Here is a 24,694-nt window from a genome sequence, read left to right as displayed (position 1 = left end):
TAAGTTGAATACATTTTACAATACCCTTTCACCTGAATGCTATATGAGCAATAACCAAACCATAGATTCTTGAACAACGGCCGTGACATATGAGGGGGCTTTTTGATATACAGTGGTACCTCTACTTATGACATTAATTGGTTTCATTTCGTAATGAAAACATTTTGTAGAGACACGTTTTCCATGTAAATGCCCTAATTAATTCCAAGCCCCCCCAAAATTCAGACAAAAATGTTTCCTAAAGCATAAAAATGCATCATGGTCAATGATAATTTTACAGTTTTACCACCAGCGAGTCCTAAGGACTCGCTGATCAGAAAAGTAAGAGTCCCATTTTGCATTTCGAGAGTCCCAAATTTTGAATTCTGAAATCGTCTACTTATTCAATTGCATATGATAATCACACAAACAACAACATATTCATACAATTATAAACAAATGCTGCAAAAATTTTAATCATTCAGTAGCAGGCCTGAGGATTTCTGAAATTCACGGTAACCAATATTCGGTTCCGTCGGATTATCCAATGGAAAACCACAGTAACTAATTTTGGATTCCGTAAACGTTCATCATTGGAACCCATTTTTCTATTTTGACTGCTATTCATAATCAAGAATTTTGAAACTCAAAAGTATAATGTTTCAAGGGTAAATGTTTGAAAACGATGCATTAACAATGAATATTCCATCAGTAGCTGTGTACTCCAGGTTCATTCAATAAAATAAATGGATCAAAATATGTTGTACTCGTATGGCATCATGAATACAACATACCACAAAATCAGTGTATTTTTTCCAATCTCACACTGCAAGGATTAATTTACTGGTAATCATTCATACAGGTAAGTATTGCTGTGGCTTGACATCCTCTTCCCAAAACGATGCATGTGTAATCTACTATCAACTTGACGAAAGAATCTAACACACGTCATCATTAGTTCGACCAAAAGTTAACATTAGCATTACTACACCTTGTGACGAATGTTTAATTCCGAAAGTTACCATGCTACAACCAGTAAATTATAGAATAACCAATACTGTTTCATATCCTCAGAAGAGGATAGTTCGAGCGTGTCCCCCCCCCCCCCCCCCCCCAACCCCTACCCAGTGTTTTCCTTTCTGAACTCTGACTGTACATTTCCCCATTCCGGGACAAATAAAGGATATCTTAATCTTAATCTTTTTCATAACGACGAGCCTATACAGTGATCCATCTCTATTTCGCGTTCCGTTTATCGTGGCTTCAGTGCATCGCAGATTTTTTCAAACATATTCTTTAAAAAAAACGTGAGGAGCAGCGAAAGTCAGCAAAACAACAGTGAGTCACAGAGAGCAACACATACAGTAGTGTTGGATGAGAAGATGCAGCAATGCCACGATTGGCTGCGCATCTTTGTTTTATCACGTGGGTTACTCTTTGATCTTTAATCGGTGTCTAAGTGTTGTTAACGATGAGTGTGTGCGTGGGGGGGGGGGAGGAGGGAGGGAGGGAGAGAGAGAGAGAGAGAGAGAGAGAGAGAGAGAGAGAGAGAGAGAGAGAGAGAGAGAGAGAGAGAGAGAGAGAGAGAGAGAGAGAGAGAGAGAGAGAGAGAGAGAGAGAGAGAGAGAGAGAGAGAGAGAGAGAGAGAGAGAGAGAGAGAGAGAGAGAGAGAGAGAGAGAGAGAGAGAGAGAGAGAGAGAGAGAGAGAGAGAGAGAGAGAGAGAGAGAGAGAGAGAGAGAGAGAGAGAGAGAGAGAGAGAGAGAGAGAGAGAGAGAGAGAGAGAGAGAGAGAGAGAGAGAGAGAGAGAGAGAGAGAGAGAGAGAGCTTATGAGAACAAAAGCAGGTCTCTTCCATCCTTAATTGTATAATCATCCTTAATTGACGAATCCTAAATACTTCTGCTGCAAGGCCGCAGGATCGCTAGCGTGTGTGTGTCGTAGTCTTTTTTTGTTTGTTTGTTTTGACTAAGAAATTTCCTTGTGTCCCAAAAATGCACATTATTTGGAACTGTGAGTCCCGCGAGAGAATTGTGCGTCTTGGACGCTGGACGCAGAGGTAACGAGATGGCGGATATGTATTTAGCATTATTATAACAACCACGAGAAAGTTGTAAAATGTCTCTACACCAGTGTTGATACTTGATCACTGGTGTCAAAATCGAGGCCCTGGGACCAGATCTGGCCTGCCATATAATTTTATTATGTGACATGCAAAAGCAAATCTCGCCTCTCAAATTCCATGATGCTTGCTAAAATTGAATCTACAAAAGTTTCTAATTGTCGTATGTAATAAATAATAAGGTTGACATGTGCAAACATTCTCTTAAGACATTATTACAATAACTTGAAAAATAGTTTAACAGTTATTCCAAACGTCTGATTTCAAAACTAGTTATCCATCCATTTTTTATGCTCTTTTTTTTGATATGAGGAGGTGATGAACATTTATTTGGTTTTGCAGTCATAACGGCCCTCTGAAGGAAACCGTAATTACAATGCGATCTTTGACAAAATTAGTTGACACCCCTGTCCCAGATGTATTTTTGTATTAAGGAATTGAAAACAAAAGTGTTACTTGTTGATATGAGCTCAAAATGATCCCACACAGTGGAATCCCTACTTTTTGGGGGGCTCTTTATCAGAGTGGCTTCAAGGGAAGAATTGAAAAGAGATGCAATTCTTGTGGCAGAGACTCAACCCGTTGACAGATGTGCTTCCTTTTAAAGTTCTACACCTCAGTGACAGTGAGCGATACAGCTGCTGAATCGGTGAAGTGATTATATTTATTCATTTTTCTTCCAAGCGATATACAGTATATACGCACCAACGCAAGGCTTCACTCTTCCACATACGCTGATGCATCAATGTTGCGAATCCATCACTCTAAGCTACCTACTATCTAATACTTTTCTGAGAATTTGCTCTTGACAACTATCATTATGCTTCCCCATTCCCGCACAATATGTAGTCCGCTTGTGTTTTTGAGCAGTCTCGAGCAAGACATTCCCCGAAACAAATGAGATTCAAAGAGAGAGAGAGGGGGGGGGGTCCAATACAAATATAAAGATAAGAAATACACCATGCCATAACATGCTTTTTCGGTCTGGGCAATACAATAAAGTGCCTATTCCCTAAACACATATTTTTTTAATCCCCCCCTCTTGCTTATAGAAAAATATTCATCCGAGGTTTTGTTTACTCCTATCCCCATCCCCCTTATGTGGCTTTATTATTATTATTATCAATTATTAAGATGGCAAAAATAGGATGGCAAAACACATGGTTTGGACCTCACGGAATGTAGACACAACAAGAAAAACGTCTAACTTAATTCGTTTTTACAAAACCCAGACAAATAAGATAATGTCACAGTTTATCAAGTTATACAAATGTTTGTCTGAGACCAATAAAAAAAAACAAGTGATTTTGAACATTTAAAATATAGTACAGGACGGCCCGGTGGTTGACTGGCTCGCGTGTCGGCCTCACAGTGCAGCGGTGCAGGGTTCGGTTCCGGCCTTTCTGTTTGGAGTTTGCATGTTCTCCTCGTGCCTGCGTGGGTTTTCTCCAGGTACTCCGGTTTCCCCCCCACATTCCAAAAGCATGCGTGGCAGGCTGATTAAACACTCTCAATTGTCCCCAGGTGTGAGTGTGATTGCAGATTGTTCTTCATGTATATGTGCTCTACGATTGGCGGGCAACTTGTTCAGGGTGTCCCCCAGCCACTGCCCTAAGTCAGCCAGGATAAGCTCCAGCACGGCCCGCAATCTTCATGAGGATAAGCACAACAGATAATGAATGGATTGTCTACAGGACTATTTTGTCAGACTCCACAGTTATTCCTACGACCACTGTGGTTTTTTTCTTTGAAAGGGGGTACCAGCTCCACGGCTCCATTACGCTAATGAGGAAAAATGTTATCAAAAAAGGATGAATGACAGAAATGATAAAATCTGAAAATGATAAATGTGTCTTAAACCGATATTCTGTCTGTCATTCTATTTAGAAAAAGGGTGAGGTTTGACAGAGCTGCAGAGTTCCTGGCTGCGTGTGCCACCGGGGACACAGAGGAGGCCCAAGTGATGCTGCAAGAGGCCAAGGAGATGATGAGCAGCAACAAGGAGGATGGGGAAATTATTAATTGCTCCAATGCTGATGGGATAACTGCGTTGCATCAGGTGAAGCTGCTTTTACCACCGGAGTTGCTCCCTTTCTGTTTGATGAGAACAAAACTTACTTTGTAAATCTAATCCTGCCAGGCCTGCATCGATGGCAGCATGGAGATGGTGTCTTTTCTTTTGGAGCATGGTGCCAACGTAAACCAGGTTGACAGTGAGGGCTGGACACCCTTGCATGTTGCTGCCTCCTGCGGCTACCGTGATATAGCAGAGTATGTCGCTCTGGTCGGCGCTTTTCAACACTGTTCAAAGTCAGCGATTTTGTCCTAGATGTAGATCCTAGTCTGGATAGTTGTCACAGTGCCTGCCTTTTTCCCCCCACCACATATCGGCATTTTACAGCCTTATTGCAAAACTGAATACATAAGATAAGATATCCTGCATTTGTCCTACAGTGGGGAAATTTACAGCCTCCAGCAGCAAGAATGTAGGTAGAAAGAAGGAAAAAAAAAAACACGACACCGTTCAATTAAGTGCAATATAAACACAAAATGGATAAGTCGCATTGCTATTTACAATTATCTTTCACATCATTTAATTATTATTATTGTTATTATTATTATTATTATTATTGTTGTTGTTATTTTTATACAGCAGTCGGTAGGAACGAGCGTCGGTATCTCTCCTTCTTGTAGCGCGGGTGTAACAGTCTCTGGCTGAAGAAGCTACCAAGTGCTGTCAGGGCGGGCTGGAGGGGGTGGGAGGGACTGGCCATCATAGCTTTTAGCTTAGTTAGCATCCCTCTGTTGCCCACCTCCTCCAGAGTGTCAAGGGAGCAACCCAGGACAGAACTGGCCTTCCTGACCAGTCGCTCCAGTCTCTTTCTGTCCCGTGCTGAGATGCTGCCTGACCAGCAGACAATTCCATAATGGATGGCCGAGGCGACCACCGAGTTATAGAAAGTCTTAAGGAGCGACCCCTGAACTCCAAAAGACCTCAGTTTCCTGAGTAGGAAGAGTCCTTTCCTAATCAGGGTGTCCGTGTTTGTAGACCAGTCCAGTTTGTTGTTCAGAAGAACACCAAGGTACTTGTAGGAGATCACCCTCTCTATGTCCATACCGTGGATGTTCATCGGTGCTGATGAGGACTGTTTCCTGCAGAAATCCACGACCAACTCCTTAGTTTTCCTAGGGTTGATCTGGAGGAGATTCTGCTGGCACCAGTCCACAAAATCCTTTGTCAGTTCCCTGTATTCCCGATCGTCCCCCTCTGTAATGAGGCCAACAATCACAGAGTCATCGGAGAACTTCTGAAGGTGTCAGTTTGGAGTGGCGTGTCTGAAGTCCGACGTGTAGAGGATGAACAGGAATGGAGCCGGAACAGTCCCCTCCGGCGCTCCAGTGCTGCAGAGAAGCCTGTCATTCATGGGTGTCAAGGAAATACCAACAGAACTGTAGCAACGCCACTCGAGCTAAGCCACCTCAGCAGTCCACTGCCCTCAGCTGTGCGCATGTGAGCGCGAGCACGTACGCACGTGGTTCAACCAATCAGCACCAACGCAACCACGTCACAGATCAAAGAAGCTATGAACAAACGACAACAGCTAAGCTTGTCTGTTTGACACACCTTTGGCAGGAATTACAGCCTCAAGTGTTTTTGAGTTTAATGGTTTTTGAGTTTAATGCCACAAGCTTTGCACACCTATCTTTGGGCCCAGTCCTCTTTGGAACACCTCTCAATCACCATCTGGTTTGATGAGTCATGTTGGTGCACAGTCATTTTCAAATCTCTCCGGAGATGCTTGATCGGCGTTTAAAATCTCGGCTCTGGCTGGCCTACCCAAATCCAGAGTTGCCTGGAAACCGCAGTTTTTGACACCTCGGCTCTGTGCTCATGGTCGTCGTCGATGAACAGTCACCCCAGTCTGAGGTCAAGAGCACTTTTTTTTTTTTTTGCAGTTTCCTCTCAACCCTTTGGAGTCTCCAGGTCGTACCACTGAAAAAAACATCCCCACAACATAATAGCTAATCTGCAGTGTCTGGTTTCCTCCATACATGACGCCTGGGATCCGTGCCAAATAATTCAATCTCTGTCTCATTAGACCAGAGATTTTTTTTTCATGGTTTGAGAGTCCTTTAATTGCCTTTGGGCAAACTCAGGCGGGCGGGCATGCCCCCTATACAAAGAAGTGGCTTCTCTCTGACTGCTCTTCCATTTTGGCCTGACTTGTGGATTGCTGCAGGGTCGGATCTCCTCCTAGAAGGGTATATTCTTTCCACAGAGGAATGCTGGGCCACTGACAGAGTGACTTTTGGGTTCTTTGTCACCACCTTGACTCTGGTTCTTCTCCACTGATTGCTCAGTTTCGATTGCAGGCCAACTGCAGGAAGAGTCCTGATGCGTCTGAACGCTTCCCATTTGTGAATGATTGTGACCACCAGACCCTTATCCATAAACCATTCCTCTGAATCACACGTGTCAAACTAAAGACCCTCGGCCCGCCACAACATTTTATGTGCCCTACAAAGGCAAATCAGGTGTCGACTTCATGATTCTTGCTCACATACCAAATTTGTAACTTTCAATAATGTTGAGATTGCAAGAAACTTTCTCACCAATCCCCCTTTTAAAAGGCATTGGGAAAAAAAGTTAAACAAATTTTAACGGGCTTCTGATTTCAAAACTCGTCATCCATCAAATTGTTATGTATATGAGATAATATGAGGCAACCATACAGCATGTATTGTATTGTATTGTATTGTATTGTATTGTATTGTATAGTCGGACTTGCCTCCACACACAGCCTGGGTTCTGGTACCAGTTCTCTCGAGAGGGGTTGGACTCTCTTCCACTCTGGAGTTGCTCACGGTGAGAGGCGCAGAGCTGGTGTGGGCATACTCATTGTCCCCCGGCTCAGTGCCTGTACATTGGGGTTCACACCGGTAGACGAGAGGGCTGCCTCCCTCCGCCTTCGGGTGGGTGGACGGGTCCTGACTGTTGTTTGTGCATATGCACCAAACAGCAGCCCAGCATACCCACCCATTTTGGAGTTCTTGGAGGGTGTGCTGGAGAGTACTCCTGCTGGGGACTCTCTTGTTCTGCTGGGGGACTTCAATGCTCACGTGGGCAATGACAGTGAGCCCTGGAGGGGCGTGATTGGGAGGAACGGCCCGCCCGATCAGAACTCGAGTGGTGTTTTTTTATTGGACTTATGTGCTCGTCACGGATTGTCCATAACGAACACCTTGTTCAAACATAAGGGTGTCCATATGTGCACTTGGCACCAGGACACCCAAGGCCACTGTTCGATGATCGATTTTGTGGTTGTATCATCGGATTTGCGGCCGCGTGTTCTGGACACTCGGGTGAAGAGAGGGGCGGAGCTGTCAACTGATCACCACCTGGTGGTGAGTAGGCTCCGATAGTGGGGGAAGATGCCAGTCCGTCCTGGCAGACCCAAACGTATTGTGAGGGTTTGTTGGGAGCGTCTGGCGGAATCCCCTGTCAGAAGGAGTTTCAACTCCCACCTCCGACAGAGCTTTTCCCATGTTCCGGGGGAGGCGGGGGACATTGAGTCAGAGTGGACCATGTTCCGTGCCTCTATTGTTGAGGCGGCCAATCTGAATTGTGGCCGTAAGGCGGCAACCCCTGTACTCGCTGGTGGACACCAGCAGTAAGGGATGCCGTCAAGCTGAAGGAGTCCTATCGAGCCTTTATGGCCTGTGGGACCCCAGAGGGAGCTGACGGGTATCGATTGGCCAAGCGGAACGCAGCCTCGGCAGTCGCCGAGGCAAAAACCCGAGCGTGGGAAGAGTTCGGTGAGGCCATGGAAGCCGACTCCCGGACGGCTTCGAGGAAATTCTGGTCCACCATCCGACGTCTCAGGAGGGAGAAGATCCCGGATACAAGCGGCCGAAATATCCGCAGGGTGTCCGGGCTCTCCCTTAGAGATAAGGTGAGAAGCTTGGTCATCCGGGAGGTGCTCAGAGTTTTCCGGGCATGTCTCACCGGGAGGAGACCCCGAGGAAGACCCAGGACACGCTGGAGAGACTATGTCACCCAGCTGGCCTGGGAACGTCTTGGGATCCCCCGGGGAGAACTGGAAGAAGTAGCTAGGGAGAGGGAAGTCTGGGCTTCCCTGCTAAAGCTGTTGCCCCCGCGACCCGGCCCCGAATAAGCGGTAGATGATGGATGGATGGCATACAGCACATGTATATGGCTTCACACTCATAATGGCCCTCTGAGGGGAAACCATCACAGTATGGCCCGAGTTTGACACCGACCCCCCCAGCTCGAAACAATCCTGTCTAAAAGGAAGTTACTTGGATTTCATGCTTGAGTTGTGCTCTGACATGCACAGTAAACTGGGGGACTTTACATATAGCTGGTGTGTGCCTGTCCTAATTGTGTCTCATCAAATGAATTTACCATTGGGAGGAGGCTGTTTTTTTTGGGGCGTGGGGCTTCATTTGAGTTGTAGAGACAGCTCAAGGATCATCTCAACTCAATATTTAGCTTCATGGCTAATACTGCATACTGATGTACATTGTGATTCCTTAATGTTTTATTTTCAATCGTCTTGCAAAAATCTAAACCAGAAAAAGAAGCATTGTGATTATTGGGATTACAATTGATTTAAAAACAATGTTATTGTCAAATTTTGTAAGACGACTTGAACAACGTAAGGGAAAAAGCGAAGCGCTGTAAATACTTCTGTGATGCACTTTATAACGGCATATTTCAATGCCAGAGTGTTCTGTGGGTGCCAGGCTATTTCTGCATTCAACAATGCTATTATTGTTGCAGTGTTTGGTAGGACAGCATCTCAGCGAAACAATGAACACGCTAGGCTGGCTACAACCGTGTTGAATTTGAAACCGTGTAGGTGAAAACTGAAAACACATGGTCGAATTTTATAGCTCAACAATGAAAATTGATGTCAGCTTTGATGTTTCCTATTACCAGTAATGGCTGGTTTATTAATTTTTAAATGGTTTCTCTCTCTGTGATTGATTTGGCAGGTTCCTTTTGCGACGTGGTGCTGCTCTCTGTGCTGTCAACTGTGATGGTGACGTCCCCATGGACATCGCTCTGGATGAAACCACTGAATCCCTTCTCCAGGAATACACTCTGAGACAAGGTCAACATTCTTTGGCGACAAAACAACACGCAAGCTCAGTTTACAGTACATGGTACATGGTTAAAGTGACACAATTATGGATCCAGGTCATCAAAACATAAAGAGCAAATGGAATCTGATCATGTCAGATTAGAATGAGACCTTTTACAAATGTGGACACCAATCAGTGACTTCATTTGATGAGCAACTTTCTAATTCTGAGGAGAAATCATTTTGCAGGTTAATCCCAAGGCCTTGAAGCAAAGGATTTATTCAACAACAACAATGCGACAGTATAACAAATTATCAATTGTTTTCCATTTTCTCGGATTCACTTTGTGAACAACAGCATTAACACGGTTCTAGCCGGGCTTCTGTGAAAAGTGTATTCAATCACCCAAGCACTTAACTTCCGGTGTTTGACGACGGCTTTAAGTTATTTTAGCAATTATCACGGCTCCTCCATCTTCTGTTCATTATGACTCGCCGTCCCTTTGCCAGAACGATACTTGCAAGACATGTAGGTTATTCGCCGCCATGAAGGCAATGATTACAGACTGAGGTGCAACTGTGCAACGTTTTTAGCTGCACTAGTTAGCCAGCTGAGGCTCGCTGCTAGCTACCTGCTTTCAGCGTAAGTAGCACCTCAGAATGTTAAAATACTGTCAGTGGCAGACCCTCAGGGCCAGCAAGGCCTTCTCTGCTGGCCTAAACATTCATACAATAACTTAAGATATCCTTTATTTGTCCCGCAATGGGGAAATTACAATCAGAATTCAGAAAAGAAAAACGCTGGGTAGGGAGAGGGAAAAAAAAACACGCTCGAACTATCCTCTTCCGAGGATAATTTAAGTCCAGGATAAAAAAAGACCCTAGCACATGAATAAGCATATGACAGTTACAACAAGTCACAAGACATAACATGTATAAGGGGGAGGATGAATGGGAAGGGGAGGGGGGTAACCGCGATGCGACCGAAAATGACCAGCTGCACGGTCACCGTTGCGCTCCGCATTATCGAACCACGTCACGGGGGAAAAAGAATCGGAACGATGAAGACGGTGATAACAAGGATGTGTATGCACGTGTGCTTGTCTAGTCGTGTATGTGTATGCGTGTACAGGTCATAGCTGCTTCGTCGAGGTCTGCTCATCATGAAGACAGCCCCTGCTTATCAGTCCATGGCCGAGAAGGAGGGGGGTGGTGGTGGGGGCTCTACACTCCATGCGTATTTCCATCCAGGGGAAAGGCCAGATAGCGTTGTTTGTTTTGGAGAGACGGCCGCCAACAATTCCAAACAGCCTTGATTCCTTGGCCTGTATCTCTTCACTGGCGCCAATCATTCAGATCCGAAAAATTCTTTCCGCAGCGTGGATTCCAACGTCTCCATGGTATTTTCAATCGTGCGGAATCGCTCTAAAACCGCAAAGTCGCAACAATATTGCGGTTGAGCTCAGTCACCGCTTGAGTCTGAGTCTGTTGGACATTCGCGCCAAGCCATCCAGAGTGACCGGCAGCTTCTTCACTTCCAATAGAGCCGCTTCCGTCGGTTGAATTTTGCGATAGAACAGCAAGCTGCCAACACCAAACAGCAGCATACCTGTTATCAAAAGGCCAATGATGTTGATGTCTTCCACATCCTCCACGGACAGTACTGTCAGGCACACCGGTCTCCACTTTCTCCATGGATCCAGGGCGTATCCGGCAGCAAGTGTCCCCGGAGGGCAAGCAGGCTCCCCACTGCCCGCTCTTTTCGTCGAAAAAAATTTGTCGATTACATCGAGAGACCAGCCAACTAATTCCATGGTTAGTTCTTCGGATGAAAACACGGTAGGAGGCTAGGGAAAAAAAGTTGGACAAAGACAGCACAAAAGACTAAGTGGCGAGCAGGGAAAAAAAAGGTGGGAGGGCAGGGGAGCTGTGCAAAAAGCGTCCGCCTTCGTCGAGAGCCAAGCAGAAAAAAATGAGATAAATGAGATAACATAAATTTAATTCATGTTATTTTATTATCATAAATATGTAAACAAAATTATTCCCTGTATTCTTTACGTCATATTATTTCCACTTAGTCGAGTGGCTTTCAATGTTATTTTAAATAACATTGAAAGCCACTCGATAAATAACTTATTATGGTAGAGTTTTTAACCAATCATATTTCAGCTAGCTTGTGTTGCCAGGTAAATTACATTTTCTCGGGGCCTTCAGATTAAATGGAGCAGGCCCCTGTGGGCTGTAAATGAACGGGCACAGTCAAGTTGCAATAGCCAATCAGATCACGAGTGTGCGCACTGGGGCCAGCTAGAATGCCTTACGTCGAGACTGGACGTGTGCGTTCGGTGATTGGATTAGCGCCTGCTAGAGGGAGCTATCGCTGCATTTTCACCCAAAACGTCCGAAGAAGAAGATGTTGAACTGGTTGCTGAACTACTTTCCACACAATTTTCAAGACGGACCTTCCACGAAAAGCTGGACATTGTGCGAAGAGGTCACCCAACTCCTGCTCTAACTAGCCTGTCCCAGCAAGGAAAAGGGTTTGTCCGTCATTATGAACGGTACCCGTGGCTCACAGCCTCTGAGAAACGCTGCAAATTGTACTGCTGGAAATGCCTATTGCTTGCAACGGACCGATTTGGTGTTTGGAGCCACGCTGGATTTACCCATTTAAGTTGTTTTACCAAGGCAGCAAGGAAACATCAGCGCACGGCTAGGCACTTACAAACTATGGTGTTTTTAAAAACGTTTGGGGACACTCGTGTAGATGTGCCGCTCAGTGAACAGGCACATTGGTGAGTAAATGAATTTTATTTTACATTTCTTCTTGTCATTTTATTTCGTTAGTATTAAATTAATGGTAACGAAATAAAATGACAAAGCTACAAAAATGTATCAAATCTGCTCACCTGCAATATATAAAGGCGCATTGTAGGCACCTTCGTGCACTAAAGTTTGTTCAATCTCAGCTGCTCAACATCATCAGTTATTTGCTGTTGTGTAGCCGATTCTCAAAATGCAAATGATCTCTTTACTTTATTTTCAACGAATAGTTTGTTTTGCTATTGTTTGGTTGGTGTCTTATATGTGTCACGTAGCAAGGTGGTGGTGGACCCCAAAAAGCAGGCAGGAGGGAGGAGCGGGGTGTATTTGAAGAATTGTATTTAAAACAAAGAAAACTAAATCCAAAACACACAAAGTCCAAAGTATCAAACAAAAACCATGACTAAATCTAAAACATAACAATGAACTAAACATGACAGAAAACAGGAGCAAACAGCAACACACATGGCAGTAGTGAGAAGCAACAATGACCCGGCACTGAGTGTTAGGGCTGGGAGTCCTTTTAAAGCACTAATTAGTTATGACCAACAGGTGTGCAGCTGCCAGGGGAGCCCTACAGTGCCACCTGTTGGTCCCTAAACCGAATCATGACAATATGAAACTGCGCAATTTAATGGACAGACTTGTTTAAGATTAAACAGCGTAATTTCGGTGGCATTTTATTTAGTATTTTTAAATCATCTTTTTATTTTTGACAATATCTATATATTTTGTTTCCTGCTCTTAATTGTGAATGCATACTTGATGGTTTTAAATGCTCCTGAAATTAAGTGCTGCTTGACGAGTCTATACTGTATTCTGTAAATTTCCCCAGTGTGGGAGAAATAAAGGATATCTTAATGTATGTGACGTCAATGAAGGCCTAAGGTTGAAATGCACGGCCCTCCACTGAATACTGTACATGCATCCAGCCCAGCAAAGCTTTTTGGGTTGGTCTTCGCGGTTCAGTTATCGGAAAAAAAAAAAAAGTGTGATTCTCAGTTTTGCAATTTAAATAAATATCCCGATGCGATAAAGAGTCAGTCTATGGCAAATAAATGGTAAAATGTGTACGAATATTGTAATTGTACAGGTTGACCATCAAATGTGGGTACATGGTAAAGAAAAAAAATCCTGCATCATTCTTAAAACAATGTAATTCTATTGTAATCTTGATAAATACTATTTTCAACAGAATTTCCATAATTTTCAATGGATAATTTGATGCGCTTTGCTAAATTCAGGTGAGCTTGATGGAATAGGTGTGCATTGCTGTTGATTTCAGCACACTGTCTCATGTGGTTAAAAACTGTCATCTTTATCAAGTACACTTTCTCTTTTAATATACTCCAGAAGACAGGAAGGGGAGAAATATCTGAACGTGAAATCTGCAGACCGAGACTTTGTGCACACCCTGTATATTATTATATTTATTGGTATTCTCAATCTTTTTGTTGGATTGTTTTATGTTGATCTATGTTCTTATAGCTGCAGCTGTTGTTAACATGCTTAAAATTCAGTTGACTTGAGTTTTGTTTATTATTGTTTACACAGTTTATTATTTAGATCAGTGTTTGTTGCCTGTTACTGTCAGTCATGAAGGGTTTTATGTGCATTTTAAACACACATGCATGTAGGTTTTCAGGCGTTTACTTGATGTAATATCGGATGAAAGTACCGGTAATTGTAAATAGAGCGACAAAAGAAATTGGATACAGGCAGGAAATCTCATTTAAATTAATTAATAGAGCCTTTGCGTTGTCTCGGTATAAGTCACAATTGATTATAAACGAATTTCAAAGCATTTGTATCTTGCTTGTGTTTTAGGTGTGGACTTGGAGGCAGTAAAGCGGGTTGAGGAGGAGCAGATCACAAGAGATGCTCGGACCTGGCTGACTGAGGGACCGCCTGCTGACGTACGACATCCCAGGACTGGAGCCACTCCGCTACATGTGGCCGCAGCCAAAGGCTACGTGGAAGCTCTTAAGTAAGCATCTTTTTGCAATTTTTCAGAGAGGACACCTTTGAGTTCATTTTGTGTCTGCCTCGAGAACAGTGACCCTCCCTCGGTACGTTGTCATGAGAACATCCCTGCTTATCCTATCTTGTCACTTCATGCTGTCCAGGCTACTGTGTCAGTGTGGGCTCGATGTGTCAGCGATGGACTTTGATGGGTGGACTCCTCTTCACGCTGCTGCACACTGGGGTCAGGGCGAGGCCTGTCACATTTTAGCTGAACAGATGTGCAATATGGAAGCCCGCAGCAGCTCAGTGAGGCTTCCCTTTTTCACTTTTCATTCACAATGAATTGTATTTTGGACTATTTATACTTCATCATTGCAACGTACTGTATATTCTGCAGGGTCAGACACCTTTGGATGTAGCAGATGAAAGTGTGGAGGAGCTCCTGGAGGATTTAGCTCAGAAACAGGCCAATGTGAGACATTTTTCTTGAATTAATCCCGTCAGAAACCCAAATCACTAACATCTGGGTGTTTTCACAGTGGCGCAATGAGCAGTCAATACGAGAACGGCAAAACCAACAAGGTGCCACAGCTGTAAATGCGCAAAATAAAAAGCGGAGGTTAGTATTCACCCAAATGCTTGTTAAGCCTTGCAAACATTTGGTTCTTTTAAATTTTAATTAGAATTGTTTATAAATGGATGTCTGTCACTGTCAGGCTGATAATTGACTGGTGGCCATTCCTCTCAGCCAAGCTGGCATTGGCTAAAGTTTATGTTATGCTTACGGTTTATGCTTGAAAAGCAATAAGCCGTTTCTCAAATTTATTATCGGATTTGATTATGATCAAAGTTCTAAAACGTATTAGACCTCTTTAAATACACCTTGAATGTTTTAAGTGTCCTCTCATGGCAACCAACTTATTTTGATGTGTTATATTATTGAATCTTCATTTGGTGTCCTTTCATAGCAAAATGACATTTGTTGGACTGAAATAAGTCAGCACACTCTTGAGGGGTTTATTTTGTTGTAATTGTATATTTTCATGGTGTTCACAAAATTCAGTGGCACCCAGCGAAACACTCTGCATGCTAATTTCTTCCTCTACTTTGATGTCATTAGGAGCTCAGTGTGCAGGATGAGCAGTAAAGAAAAGTTGAACCTGCAGGACCAATCAAAAGAAAGGGGTGTCTCGGCAGGCCTGGAACTAAGTGAGGATAAGGAGAACAGTCCCGGTAAAACGGCTGTTATGACTGGCTTATAAAAGTTAATTTGTTTTCCATTCTTGTCAGCGTTCAGGCTCAACCAACAGTTTGTTGTTGTCTCTCCAGAGAGCTCCACTGTGTCCAGTCCAGACACTGAAAGTGGGACCACAACGGCAGTCAGTCAAGTTGACAAGGTGAGATTTACATTTGTGGGTTCATTCACTGTACAGTGCAGTGGCTTGATGCTGGTCTGTCAAGGAGGGGAAGCTCAATTTCGGCCTACATCATAAAATGTGTCCATTTATTTATACGTGAATTATACTCTCGGAAACTGTGGTCAGTCTGCGAAGACGAGCAACTACAATAAAACCCACCAGAAATAAGAGATTAATTTGTCGCTAGTCATTTTCAACAAAGAGCGTTTCACTAAAACGATTGAAGAAGTCTCCAGTTCAACTCAGAACAGAATGAGAATTGAAAAATGCACCCCACGGATGCTTACACCAAAAGATCGGTGATTGGCTCATTTCCCTGTCAATCAAAAAGACATTCAGCCTCAGACAGATCATCCAATCATGATGCAGAAAAGCTGAGCGTCAGGGCCCGCCCATTAACGTCCACTGTCCATAGACTCCCAGAGACGCTGAGTGTCCAATGGGCGGGACAAAACAAGCATTTATCCAATGACTCGTCTCGTTTCAATGTATTGGGACTACTCTCGACCCCCAGCGTCCGCGCTGTTGACGCTCAGCGTTTACACACAGTTTAAAGCACAGTGAAGCTGTGGGAATGAATGAGAAGAGTCGTGTCGTAACCAGTAATAAGAAGCTGATTCTGAACAAAAGTCAAGCACGTTGTAGCGCATATTTAGTCAATGACACATACACACAATTGTATGTACACACATATATTTGATCACTTATTTTTTGACATTTTAGGGTATGCTGAGCTTCCCTTGCAGTCTTACAGCAATCGCCTCTGGTACAGTGGTACCTCTACTACGAACGTCTCTTCATACGATATTTTCAATTACGAAACGTCTCTTCAGGAAAATATTGTCTCTTCTTACAAAGGAAATTTCAAGATATGGAAGGTAAAAATACAGTATGGCCCGCTACACGCAGCTCAGACTTTCTTAAACACAACATACTTATAGCTGCTCTGCCATTGGCTATTCCGGATTATCATCCTGGCGTCCCAATGTCTAAAAGGGACTTCTGCCGTTTGTGTCTGTGTGTGGAGATAGTTAGGTGTCGATGCATTGTCCTCGTCATTCGCCCAGGAGGTGTTCCGATGGTTTTACGTAAATGTGAATCACCCAGAAAAAGTGTTCACCGGTCGGACGATCGCTCACAATGCTGATCTTTGCCTTGGACGTTTTCGAAGGATTGTTAAAAGCCGACAAAAGCAAACATCCTTGGATCAGTTCTTTACAAATCACCAAACAAAAACCACTTTGACGTGAGAAAATGAACTAAAGAAGGCAAAAAAGATGAGGATGCTGTTAAAAGTTAAATGAACATCATTTTTATTCTTGATTCTTCGTTTTTTACATTATGCACAACTCTAATTTATTGTGCGATGATCTAATTGTAACATGCATTTGTTACATACCATGATGCATTTTTATGCTTTAGCAAGCATTTTTGTCTGAATTTTGGGGGGGGCTTGGAATGAATTAGGGCATATACATGGAAAACGCGTCTCTACAAAATGTTTTAGTTAAGAAATTTCTTCCAGTACCAATTAATGTCATAAGTAGAGGTACCACTGTATATCAAAAAGCCAACTCATATGTCACGGCAGTTGTTCAAGAATCTATGGTTTGGTTATTGCTCACATATGAAGCATCCAGGTGACAGGGCATTGTAAAATGTACTCAACTTAAACCGTATTTACACACATTTTCCAAAACAATGCGTCTTAGTTCCTGATTACTTCATTGGCACATTGTTGCTGTTTTGATTAATAATAATAATAATAATAATAATACATTTTATTTGTGGCCGCCTTTCTAGAAACTCAAGGACACCTTACAACAAGCAGTTAAAATCACGAGTACAATGTTAAAAACAACATCAAATAAGAAAAAATAAATACAACAAAAATAAATAAATAAATAAATAAATAAAATGAAGGGCGGCCCGGTAGTCCAGTGGTTAGCACGTCGGCTTCGCAGTGCAGAGGTACCGGGTTCGATTCCAGCTCCGGCCTCCCTGTGTGGAGTTTGCATGTTCTCCCCGGGCCTGCGTGGGTTTTCTCCGGGTGCTCCGGTTTCCTCCCACATTCCAAAAACATGCGTGGCAGGCTGATTGAACACTCTAAATTGTCCCTAGGTGTGAGTGTGAGTGCGAATGGTTGTTCGTCTCTGTGTGCCCTGCGATTGGTTGGCAACCAATTCGGGGTGTCCCCCGCCTACTGCCCGGAGACAGCTGGGATAGGCTCCAGCACCCCCCGCGACCCTAGTGAGGATCAAGCGGTACGGAAGATGAATGAATGAATGAATAAATAAAATGATGGCTTTATGGTCTGAGTGAATAGGCTTGTCGAAACAGATGTGTGTGATTGAACTTCTCTACCCTGTAGTGCGTGACAGATGTTGGCAAGATTTGAAAAGAAAACACTAGCTGCCTGCCCTCTCCCTGGCTTTGCCGCGTGTCTGTATTCTGTGTAAAATCTACCCGCATGGAATTGGAACGGTTGAGCTTTATGTGTACTTGTAACGGGTTGGAATCAGATGCCTTGGTAAGTACCGGTTGTTGATTGTCTGACACATGGACACATGCCAATCTGTGGGAGCAAGACTTGCTGGAGTTTTTCAGGATCAAATAATAATTTTATCCAATAAAATGCACAACATTTTACATCTTGTAATGTATACTCTTGACCGGCGAGCAGTTTCGAGCGTGTACCCCGCCTCAGACCACACAGTCAGCAAGAATAGGCTCCAACACATCCACAACCCTAGTGAAGACAAAATGTGTTTTTTTTTCCGTTCATACAATAAAATGGATCACTCTTTTCCCCATGAGTTTTTCACAGACATTTTGAACATTATCATAATCAATAAACCACCCAAAAACGAGACGTTTATTTCATTGAAAGTGAACACGTTTGCAAATTCTGCAGGGGATCAAAAAGTTATTTCCCTCACTCTAACCACATTAGTCTTGTTCAACATTTTGCATTTGCTTATTAAGTGGGGAGGATGCTTGTAAATTTCCCCAGTGTGGGACAAACAAAGGATATCTTAATTGATAAAATCTGTACAAAGTGTTGTGTAAATGGATGGCCATTGGAATTTGTAGTGTTTGTATTTTCGCATTGTAGACATCAGACGAGAGAGGCGGCGAGGAAGACAAGGAGCATGACAAGGCGGTTCGCACTGCAAGAGTCCAGCCCACCCCTCATACGAGGGACAGTACATCTGAAAGTCCCAACACACCAACTACTGAGCGCCGCAAGTATGAAATGCACAACCACATACTGATTATCGAGTGAATTCTTAAAGGAATTTTTCAAAAGGTGCACTAAACGCATGTGTGGCTCTTCCTTGAATTGTCCTTTCTTTGCGTTTGTTCAGGTTTCAGGCTCCAGTAAGAGATGAGGAATCTGAGTCTCAGAGGAAGGCTCGCTCTCGACTCTTGCGCCAGTCCCGTCGCTCCACTCAGGTATGCAGAAGTGGATTGCATTTCGGTCTACATCTTTTCTTTCAAAGTTGTGATAATGTTTGGAACGTGATCGACTGTAATAAGCAGATGCAGCAAATATTTCACATAAAGTGTTTACACACACCTATGTCAACAAAGATAAATGGTGTCAAATTTGGTCATGGATTTGATCATCCATAGCTCATCCGATTAGAATGAAATTGAATTTCCAAACCGAATGAAAGCGCTCCATCTCAGTCAGAATGAAGAGACTGAGTCTGAACGGAATGTGATTCCGATTGACAGGGGTGGTATATTTTTGCCAATCCGATCAGAAGTCATGTATACACTGTCTGCACATGCTCCGTCTTGATGTAAATAAACGTGGTGATGCACTTGAAAGTGTGGCGGATTACAACCAGAGCCAGTCTCCGAGGGTCGAGTTTCTTTTTAACTGCTTGTAACTTGTTTTTATTCAGCATTCAGCCATCTCGTTACCTCTGTGTCCCGCGTCCTGGATACATAATTTTTTGATTTAAAACGAAATATCACAAAGTCAGCACACATTGATTTTCCCAAGAACAAAATGTAGCTTTGCCTAACTGATGTTTTCTCATGTCTTCGCGTTTCATGTTTATCAATGACAATTACAATCCACTGTAATTGCTGGCCCAATTATTTTCTGTTGACCACTGTCCTTTTTCTGCTTTGTATTGGATTGAAGCTTTATTATTTGACTACTTTCAACAATGACATTAGGGCATGCCAACAATTTGACTCCCCAATAACAGAAGTCTGACCTGATTAATGAAATTAGAAGCGACCGCTTCAGTTCATGTCGATAAGTTAATGCTACAGTGGTGAAGCATCGCCTGCTGTGAATATTCAGCTGAAGACATTTATTCATCTCCTTGGTAAAAGCAAAATTTGAATTAACCTTGGTGCCGACAGACCTCATTAACATGGGTGCTTAATCCCAAACTATAGTCTTGCTCAAGCTTGTGAACGCCACTTCTTCAAGAAGACGACTGAAAAATCTTTGGGAATTGTGCTTTGGCTATTTCAGGGTGTGACCTTAACAGACCTAAAGGAAGCTGAGAAGACTGTGTCTAAAGCTGCGGATCCCCTGCCTCGTAACATTCAGCCCGTCAGCCCCATCATCACCCCTGCTGAGAGGGGTGAGTTTGGTTCTGTAGACATTCCATAGCTAATCTGTTTTCTATTCATCTTAACATCTTAACTCTTGTACCCTAGTAAGAATGAAGTACGAATTTTTTCCCATTGCTAACATTCATTCACTTAAATATAAACAGGCTAACATTGCTCATCAGAGCTCACAATGTTTTGTAACCTGACAAGTCAAGTCAAGATGTTGCCATGTGCCATGATTGAACACATAAAAAAATCCAATTATTAAATGAAAGGTTAAAAGAAAAGAGGCAGCAAAAGATTTCGTTCTTCGATACAAATGTTCTGTCGACATTCCATAGTTACTCCCTGTTGTCTGTTCATCTTAACATTTCTACTCTTGTACTCTAGTAAGAATGAAGTATGATTTTAAAAATGTTTTTTTAAAAAAAAATCATACTTCGTACCGAGGCGCCGACAGGTATGGCAGCCTCTGTCACACGCTCCCTAGTATTATCCCTGTTTTTGTCATTTTCATTTGTTTTTGGCGACCCTGAGCGGCTTACTTACACGAGGGAAAAGTTGCTGCGCATTGGGGAGTCTACGCTCGGTCTTTTTTCAGCAGCACACGAAAATCCACAAGGTTTTTCGGAGCTAATCGCGAGCGGAGCGGCTGCGCTGTACGGAGCATGGAAACCCCGCCGGAGGATGGGGAAGCGAGCCGGCGTGCTCGTCAAGCTCCGGCAGCGCGGATTTCGAACCCCGCTCCCATCGATCCATCTTGCTAATCTACGATCTCTGCCAAACAAGATGGATGGACTTTTTCTCTTCACAAAGACCAACAAAACCTTTGCACGTTCTGCTGCGCTCTGCTTCACTGAAACCTGGCTCAGTGACCGCCACCCGGATTCCGCGCTACATCTACCCGGCTTCCGCCTTCTCCGAGCCGACCGCGACACGGAGCTATCGGGGAAATCGAACGGTGGTGGGATTTGGTTCTATATCAACGAAGAATGGTGCACTGATGTCACGAAGCCCGGACCTGGAGTCGCTGTCTTTAAACTGCAAGCCATTCGTGAGTTCACCTCCTTTTTACTAGTCGGTGTTTACATTGCGCCACAAGCTAACGCTAACACGGCGATATAAACACTAGCCGAACAAGTAAACAAACTCAAACTAAAATACCCAGAGTCACCCCTGATCATTTTGGGCGATTTTAATAGAGCACATCTTAACCGTGAACTTCCCAGATATTAGCAGCACATCGACTGTTTCACCAGAGAAGGCAACATTCTAGACCACTGCTATACAACAATCAAAAATGCATACCGATCGGTCACCCGTGCATCGTTGGGTCTTTCTGACCACAATTTAATCCACTTAATACCTACATACAGACAGAAACTCAAATGTGTTAAACCGGTTGTTAAGACTGTGAAAAAATGGACAGATGAATCAAAGCTAGCTCTACAAGAATGCTTAGACTGCAGTGATTGGGGCGTCTTTGAAACTTCAACGGGCACACTGGATTATTACACAGACACTGTAACATCATCCATCAGTTTCTGTGAGGACATGTGTGTACCAACGAAGTCCTTCCGCTCCTTCAACAATAACAAGCCATGGTTTACTCCCAAACTCGGGCAACTCAGGAAAGAGAAAGAGGCCGCATTTAGAAGTGGAGATCGGGCACTGTACAAATGCGCCCGAAAACCAATTGACAAAATTAACATCGCTAAGAGAAGCTATGCAGAGAGGCTGAAAAAACGGTTCTCTGCTAACGACTGCATCTGTATGGAATGGCCTGAAAGCAATCACTAACTATAGAATGCCATCCCCCCAAACAGTGAACAATAAGGGTGTTGCTAATGAACTAAACATGTTTTTCTGCCGATTTGAAAAGGACACCCCCATTTCCCACACACACCCACCTCTACCAGAAACCTCTCTACCTACCCTCCCACCCTCTTTTTCTCCACTACAGATCCACGAACAGGACGTGAGACGGCTCTTTAAGCAGCAAAAGATCAAGAAAGCTGCGGGGCCCGACAAAGTGTACCCCTCCTGCCTGAAAGTATGCGCTGACCAGCTCGCTCCGATCTTCACACAAATCTTCAACAGACTCCTGGAGCTGTGTGAGGTCCCATCCTGCTTCAAACAGTCTACCATCATCCCAGTTCCCAAGAAATCGGCAACATCGGAACTGAACGACTATAGGCCTGTCGCCCTGACGTCTGTGGTCATGAAGTCCTATGAACGCCTTGTGCTGAACCACCTAAAGAACGTCACTGGACCCTCTCCAGTTTGCCCACCGGGCAACAGGTCTGTGGAAGACGCAGTCACCATAGGTCTGCACTACATCCTCGAGCACCTCGACAGCACAGGGACCTACGCAAGGATTCTGTTTGTGGATTTCAGCTCTGCGTTCAACACCATCATCCCGGAACTCCTCACCCCCAAACTTCTCCACCTCGGTGTGACCCCTACGATCTGCCAGTGGATCCTCAGCTTCCTGACGGGACGGACACAACACGGGAGACTGGGAGCACCAACATCATCAGTACCCACCACCAGCACTGGAGCCCCACAGGGATGTGTCCTCTCTCCACTGCTCTTCTCTCTCTACACAAACGATTGCACCTCAACAGATCCAGCTGTCAAACTCATGAAGTTCGCAGATGACACCACGGTCATCGGTCTCATCAAAGACGGCGACGAGTCTGCGTACCGCCAACAAGTGGAGCAGCTGGAGCTCTGGTGCAGCCGACACAACCTCGGGCTGAACACGCTCAAGACTGTAGAGATGATCGTGGACTTCCGGAAACATTCTTCTCCACAGTTGCCCCTCACACTATCCAACTGCCATGTGTCAACCGTCGAGACCTTCAAGTTCCTGGGAATCACAGTCTCCCAGGACATGAAGTGGGAAGTCAACACCATCTCCATCCTGAAAAGGGCCTGGCAGCGGATGTACTTCCTGAGGCTGCTGAGGAAGCATGGCCTGCCACAGGAGGTGCTACGACAGTTCTACACGGTAGTCATCGAATCAATCCTGTGTTCTTCCATCACGGTTTGGTTTGGGGCCGCCACAAAAAAGGACAAAATCCGACTTCAACGGACAGTTAGGACAGCGGAGAAAATCGTTTGCACCGCCCTACCCACTCTTGAGGACTTGCACACTGCAAGAATCAAGACAAGGGCACGGAAAATCCTCCTGGATCCCCCGCACCCTGCCCACCACCTTTTCCAGCTACTCCCCTCAGGCAGACGCAACAGATCCATGCGCACCAAATCCAGTAGACACTTAAACAGCTTCTTCCCTCTAGCCATTAACTCCTTAAACAGTCACTGATGTAGTCACTCTTCTTGTACTACAAAATGGTACGACAAAACTACTGGTTACTCTAAAATGGTTCAATGATTTTGTTGTTTACGATGATACTAGTGCAGCGTGTTATACCGGAGACAAATGCCTTGTGTGTTCTACATACTTGGCCAATAAAGATGATTCTGATTCTGATTCTGATTCTGATTTTTTTTGTTTGGTACATCATGAACTTCCGTTGCTAACATTCCGTCACTTATTTGCTCACAATTTTTTTTTTGACAAGTTAAGATGTGGGCGACCCAGTAGTCCAGTGGTTAGCACGGTGACTTCACAGTGCTGAGGTACCGGGTTCGATTTCAGCTCCGCCCTCCCTGTGTGGAGTTTGCATGTTCTCCCCGGGCCTGCTTGGGTTTTCTCCGAGTACTCCTGTTTCCTCCCACATTCCAAAAACATGCAGGCAGGCTGATTGAGTGTGGGCGTGCATGGTTGTTCGTCTCTGTGTGTCCTGCGATTGGCTGGCAACCAATTCGGGGTGTCCCCCGCCTACTGCCCGGAGACAGCTGGGATAGGCTCCAGCTCCCCCGCGACCCTCATTAGGATTGAGCGGTTCGGAAGATGAATGAATGAAAAGTTAAGATGTTGCAAAGAAACGCAGAAGAACGACAGCAGAAGATTCAGTTGTTCGATTCAAATGTTCAATAAGAGTAGGGAACTTAATGGGCGGCTATTATCTCCGAAAAACCTTGTGGTTTTGTGCACGTTGGTGAAAGAAGTCTGAGAGTAGACTCCCGAATGTCTTCGAGGAAGTCAGCGGCTTAGGGTCGCCAAAAAACACAGACAATACTTGGAAGCATGTAACCAAAGCAGACACTCTTGAGGTTGGAACACGTGACAGTAATGTGGCAAGACACAGTGTGGAAGTCAAGGATCGTATGGCACAGAAGCATTAGAGCTGCCACCAAGCTGATGTGGCTCAGGTGAGGGTCCTGGTTTGCTGGCGCCGCCTGCCCATTGGTCTGAAGGTGGTCGCCGGACAAAAGGCTGATTGAAGTCTCCAGCATGCGACAGACGGCCTTCCAGACATGAGATGAAGTACGGCCTCCTGTTGGACACAATGTCCATGGGGATTCCGTGGAGCCTGAAAACATGCTGGACCAGGAGGTTAGCATTGTCTAAAGCAGTTGTGAGTGGAACAAAATGAACTACCTTTGAGGACCGATCAACGATAAAATATTTTGGCAAACGTAGCAACACAAAATTACTACACTTAAAAAATATATATATCATGCACTCACGCAAATAAAGTAGTAAGTGAAAATCACCTTGCGGGAAATGCTTTTGACAACAAGGAGAAAGCAGGTCATCAGGTCACTCTTGAGACTGGAATGGC

At 44.3% G+C, this 24,694-nt stretch overlaps 1 protein-coding gene across 5 annotated transcripts in view; it reads left to right on the top strand.

Annotated features, from left to right (window-relative positions):
* ppp1r12c (protein phosphatase 1, regulatory subunit 12C) overlaps window positions 1-24,694 on the top strand; it is a 45,037-nt gene that overhangs the window by 6,979 nt on the left and 13,364 nt on the right. The window contains exons 2-13 of one of the 5 annotated variants that reach the window (XM_052083862.1): window positions 3,986-4,157; window positions 4,239-4,369; window positions 9,119-9,237; window positions 13,858-14,017; window positions 14,157-14,301; window positions 14,393-14,467; window positions 14,535-14,614; window positions 15,116-15,204; window positions 15,325-15,392; window positions 18,529-18,662; window positions 18,782-18,869; window positions 19,915-20,014. In XM_052083862.1, the coding sequence (XP_051939822.1) occupies window positions 3,986-4,157; window positions 4,239-4,369; window positions 9,119-9,237; window positions 13,858-14,017; window positions 14,157-14,301; window positions 14,393-14,467; window positions 14,535-14,614; window positions 15,116-15,204; window positions 15,325-15,392; window positions 18,529-18,662; window positions 18,782-18,869; window positions 19,915-20,014 (1,361 nt within the window). Of the gene's footprint in view, window positions 1-3,985; window positions 4,158-4,238; window positions 4,370-9,118; window positions 9,238-13,857; window positions 14,018-14,156; window positions 14,302-14,392; window positions 14,468-14,534; window positions 14,615-15,115; window positions 15,229-15,285; window positions 15,393-18,528; window positions 18,663-18,781; window positions 18,870-19,914; window positions 20,027-24,694 lie in introns of all 5 variants that reach the window. The other 4 variants (XM_052083858.1, XM_052083859.1, XM_052083860.1 and 1 more) reach the window with 4 other exon arrangements.

The sequence above is a fragment of the Hippocampus zosterae genome, chromosome 13 (assembly GCF_025434085.1).
Source record: "Hippocampus zosterae strain Florida chromosome 13, ASM2543408v3, whole genome shotgun sequence".
Lineage (NCBI taxonomy): Eukaryota > Metazoa > Chordata > Actinopteri > Syngnathiformes > Syngnathidae > Hippocampus > Hippocampus zosterae.
The sequence above is the reverse complement of the archived record's forward strand: the minus strand, read 5'-3'. Positions and strand labels throughout refer to the sequence as shown.